The sequence below is a fragment of the Notolepis coatsorum genome (genome assembly GCF_963971535.1).
Source record: "Notolepis coatsorum genome assembly, chromosome: 11".
Taxonomy (NCBI): Eukaryota; Metazoa; Chordata; class Actinopteri; order Aulopiformes; family Paralepididae; genus Notolepis; species Notolepis coatsorum.
In genome coordinates, this window is record NC_140175.1 from 19401488 (window position 1) to 19406724 (window position 5237).

Below are 5237 nucleotides of genomic sequence, written 5' to 3' on the forward strand. Positions count from 1 at the left end.
CCCTCCCTCTCTCTCTCTCTCTCTCTCTCTCTCTCTCTCTCTCTCCCTCTCTCACAGGGACGATCCGGGGGAGGACGACACTAGTGTGATCTTCTGCTCCAGTAGGTGGCGTAATGAGGTTGACCCCCCCTACCCCCTCCCCTCCCCTGCTCTGCCAGGATCATTTGATGTGGATTCTTTTTGTCTCTGCTTTCTATCAAGCAGTAATGAGTCCAGATCAATGGGAGGGCTCTGTGCCCTGAGCCATTAGGCCTCAATCTAACACCATGTCCCCAATAAGAATTAAGGTATTAACCTCCCGTCTTAACCACTGCAGAGCTTCTTTTTCATCTCCATGCCGGCTGAACTAGAAGAAGCTCAAACCTTTTCTTTTTTCTCAGAACAGACTGCTGGTATTAGGTACTGTTGGTATTGTATTGTCAGGTAGACGTGCTGGTATTAGGTACTGTTGGTATTGTATTGTTAGCTAGACTGCTGGTATTAGCTACTGTTGGTATTGTATTGTTAGGTAGACTGCCGGTATTAGGTACTGTTGGTATTGTATTGTCAGGTAGACTGCTGGTATTAGCTACTGTTGGTATTGTATTGTTAGCCAGACTGCTGGTATTATTAGCTACTGTTGGTATTGTATTGTCAGCTAGACTGATGGTATTAGCTACTGTTGGTATTGTATTGTCAGCTAGACTGATGGTATTAGCTACTGTTGGTATTGTATTGTCAGCTAGACTGATGGTATTAGCTACTGTTGGTATTGTATTGTTAGCTAGACTGCTGGTATTATTAGCTACTGTTGGTATTGTATTGCTAGCTAGACTGCTGGTATTAGCTACTGTTGGTATTGTATTGTTAGCCAGACTGCTGGTATTATTAGCTACTGTTGGTATTGTATTGTTAGCCAGACTGCTGGTATTAGCTACTGTTGGTATTGTATTGTTAACTAGACTGCTGGTATTAGGTACTGTTGGTAGTGTATTGTTAGCTAGACTGATGGTATTAGATACTGTTGGTATTGTATTGTTAGCTAGACTGATGGTATTAGATACTGTTGGTAGTGTATTGCTAGCTAGACTGCTGGTATTAGCTACTGTTGGTATTGTATTGCTAGCTAGACTGCTGGTATTAGGTACTGTTGGTATTGTATTGTTAGCTAGACTGATGGTATTAGGTACTGTTGGTATTGTATTGCTAGCTAGACTGCTGGTATTAGGTACTGTTGGTATTGTATTGCTAGCTAGACTGCTGGTATTAGGTACTGTTGGTATTGTATTGTTAGCTAGACTGATGGTATTAGGTACTGTTGGTATTGTATTGTTAGCCAGACAGCTGGTATTAGCTACTGTTGGTATTGTATTGTTAACTAGACTGCTGGTATTAGGTACTGTTGGTAGTGTATTGTTAGCTAGACTGATGGTATTAGATACTGTTGGTTAGCTAGACTGATGGTATTAGATACTGTTGGTAGTGTATTGCTAGCTAGACTGCTGGTATTAGCTACTGTTGGTATTGTATTGCTAGCTAGACTGCTGGTATTAGGTACTGTTGGTATTGTATTGTTAGCTAGACTGATGGTATTAGGTACTGTTGGTATTGTATTGCTAGCTAGACTGCTGGTATTAGGTACTGTTGGTATTGTATTGCTAGCTAGACTGCTGGTATTAGGTACTGTTGGTATTGTATTGTTAGCTAGACTGATGGTATTAGGTACTGTTGGTATTGTATTGTTAGCCAGACTGCTGGTATTAGCTACTGTTGGTATTGTATTGTTAGCTAGACTGATGGTATTCGATTCTAATGATAATAAATCAAGCTACCGCTGGTCACTGTGATGATCTGAGGGCACGCCTGACCGAACCCACAGTTTACAGCTTTAACAAGATCAAGGGCGTCTCTTACCCAGTGACCTATTTGTTTAATCACAAGGCGCCGCCAGGGACAAGTATTAAGGGTGCATTTTTTCTAAGGGGTTGATGAGAAGTAAACTAACCTTCACGCCTCGAGGTCCTGGATAACCGATGGGTCCTTGAGAGCCAGGTGGTCCCTGGAGAGAGAAGGGTGTTTGGTGAGGGATTGTTACGACACACACGCATATACACACGCATGCACGCACACACGCACGGCCACACACACACTGTCTCACAATCTAATTTACATTTATGTAAGATGTTTTATGCAAATATGCACGAGCCGGAGGAGAACATAGAGGAAGGAGGAGGAGGAGGAGGAGGAGAAGAAACATGAGGTCTATATAGTGTGTTGTGCAGCATGTGAATCCAGAGAGAACGAGAACAACAAGGCGAAGGAGGCTGAGAGAAAAGACTGTGGAAGGAGGAGAAGACAAGATGAGGAGGAGGGGGAAGAGGAGGAGGAGGAGAAGACAGGATGAGGAGGAGGAGGAGGAGGAGGATACATGATGAGGAGGAGGAGGAGGAGGAGGAGAAGACAGGCTGAGGAGGAGGAGGAGGAGGAGGAGGAGACAGGATGAGGAGGAGGAGGAGGAGGAGAAGACAGGATGAGGAAGAGGAGGAGAAGACAGGATGAGGAGGAGAAGACAGGATGAGGAGGAGGAGGAGGAGAAGACAGGATGAGGAGGAGGAGGAGAAGAAGACAGGATGAGGAGGAGGAGGAGGAGGAGACATGAGAGGAAACTTACCAAGTGTCCTTTATCACCGGAAGGTCCTTCCTTTCCGGGGTGACCCTGGAGAATTAATAAGAGAAACGTTAATTGCGTTTTCTCGTCATGCCGGGATAATTAGCGTCATAAATAGCTCACCGCTCCCTGTTACAGCAGGATTAAGTTGTAAAACTGTCAGAAGATGTGTCTCACTGGCTGGGGAGAGGAATCCCTCCAGAGTTCAATCTCACAGGGCTTCTCTGCAGCGGACAGGATTATAGACCTACTATAGTCCATTACTGGGCTTTTCCGATAACACACACACACACACGCACACACACACACACACACACACACACACACACACACACACACACACGCGCGCGCACACACACACACACACACACACACACACACACACACACACACACACACACACACACACACACACACACACACACACACACACACACACACACACACACACACACACACACACACACACACACACCTATACACATTACTTTAACGACTTAGGATGCACAGTGGGCAAGTGTTGGAAGGGCGGGGATTGATGGTTCTCCCTTGAGACAAAATGGCCCCCGCAAAGTAAGGAAGGATAGGGAGGGAGAGAGAGAGAGGGGGAGGTAGAGAGAGAGAGAGACAGAGACATAGGGGGAGAGTGGGAAAGAGAGCGATATAGAGATGTTGATGGTTCTCCCTTGAGACGAAACGGCTCTGCAAAGTCAGGAAGGAGAGAGGGAGAGAGAGAGAGAGAGAGAGAGAGAGAGAGAGAGAGAGAGAGAGAGAGAGAGAGAGAGAGACAGAGAGAGAGGGAGAGAGAGAGAGAGAGAGAGAGAGAGAGTGAGAGTGAGAGCGAGAGAGATGGAGAGGAACAGACGAATGCCCAGGAGAGATAATGGAGGCTAGGGATATAATTGAGTTTGTTAAAAGATGGAACCAATAGGGGGAATAGGAGGAAGAAAAGCCACTGGAGGGTCAAAGGTCACGATGTCTATCTCTCTCTCTTCTAGTCTGACAGCAGAGACCATGTCAAACTGTGCCCCTGCCATTGTCTTGTCCCACAACCGTTATCTCTCTCTCTCTCTCTCTCTCTCTCTCTTTCTCTCTCTCTCTCTCTCTCTCTCTCTCTCTCTCTCTCTCTCTCTCTCTCTCTCTCTCTCTCTCTCTCTTTCTCTCTCTCTCTCCCCCACATGCCACCTGGTGCCTTCCGTGGCCCACCTGTCATTAGCACATGTGAGGGGGATGAGGGAGAGAGGTGTGTGTGTGTGTGTGCGTGTGTGTGCGCGCATGTGTTTCTATCTGTGTGTGTGCTTGTGTTCCTATCTGTGTGTGCGCTAGTGTGTGTGCGCTTGTGTTTCTATCTGTGTGTGTATGTGTGTGTGTGCGCTTGTGTTTCTATCCGTGTGTGTGTATGTGTGTGTGTGTGTGTGTGCTTGTGTTTCTATCCGTGTGTGTATGTGTTCCTATCTGTGTGTGTGCTTGTGTTTGTGTGTGTGTGTGTGTGTGTGTGTGGTGTGTGTGTGTGCGCTTGTGTTTCTATCCATGTGTGTGTGTGTGCTTGTGTTTCTATCTGTGTGTGTGTGTGTGAGTGCACATCTTTTTGTCCGGCTCACACACTTACAGGGGGACCGTCGGCTCCTGGCATTCCTGGCAGGCCTGGTTTCCCGAAGGGTCCCTGAGAGGAAGGAGAGACAGAACAACAGGTGAGGATTCAGCCTGAGATCACAAGTAGGGATGATCATGTCCGATATTATCGGCATACCGATATTGGCATTCAAATGTAATATCGGAAATTATCTGTATCGGTTTTCACTTTTTTATTTAATTTTCTTTACATTTATTTAACCTTTATTTACCCAGGCAAGCAAGTAAGAACACATTCTTATTTTATTTATTGTCAAAAGTATGCATAATGTTGTGTTAATTCCACGACAAGAGATATGTAATGTTAATTACCTGAAATTATTCCGTTTTTTGGGGGGAAAACCCTGCATATATCGGTATCGGTTGATATCGGTATCGGAAATTAAGAGTTGGACAATATCGGTATATCGGATATCGGTAAAAAAAAAGCCAATATCGAACATCCCTATAATCACAAGGTATAGACTGGGCGCCGAGGACATCACAAACGGTTGAAACCAAAACGCGGCACACAGAGTCTGACAAATTGGATTACGCCACAGGACATCATTTACTTGTTTCCCATTAATCCTCTCTCTCTCCTCTGGCCCAGTTTCACTAAGACAAGGCGACGCACAGAGAGAGAGAGCGAGACGGAGATAGAGAGAGAGAGAGAGAGAGAGAGAGAGAGAGAGACGGAGATTACACATCATTCGCCAAGCGTTGCAACGGATGACATGAGCTGAGACGGGCTGACGCGTTCACCCGACGCTATGAAAACCGGGTTCGGGGGCGGGGGAAAACATATCCATTTTGCATATTAATGGCTTGAATGATGAAAAGTTGTGGAGGACAACAACAGCCTTGTCGTCGGCTGAACAGTTTTAAAGTGGAGCAGCGCCGTGCGGCTCGTGGACGTGAGCGACTCTCTCTCCCTCCTGGAGGCAGAGACTGTGGTGTCACCGGGTAGAGAATCTGG

The 5237-nt window shown here is 46.1% G+C and overlaps 1 protein-coding gene across 1 annotated transcript in view; it reads right to left on the reverse strand.

The window, feature by feature from the left end:
- Positions 1 to 5237, reverse strand: part of col5a1 (procollagen, type V, alpha 1) — an 89550-nt gene that overhangs the window by 47296 nt on the left and 37017 nt on the right. Inside the window, 3 exon segments of the mRNA XM_084325180.1 lie at positions 1985 to 2038; positions 2651 to 2695; positions 4257 to 4310. Of these exon segments, the coding sequence (XP_084181306.1) occupies positions 1985 to 2038; positions 2651 to 2695; positions 4257 to 4310 (153 nt within the window).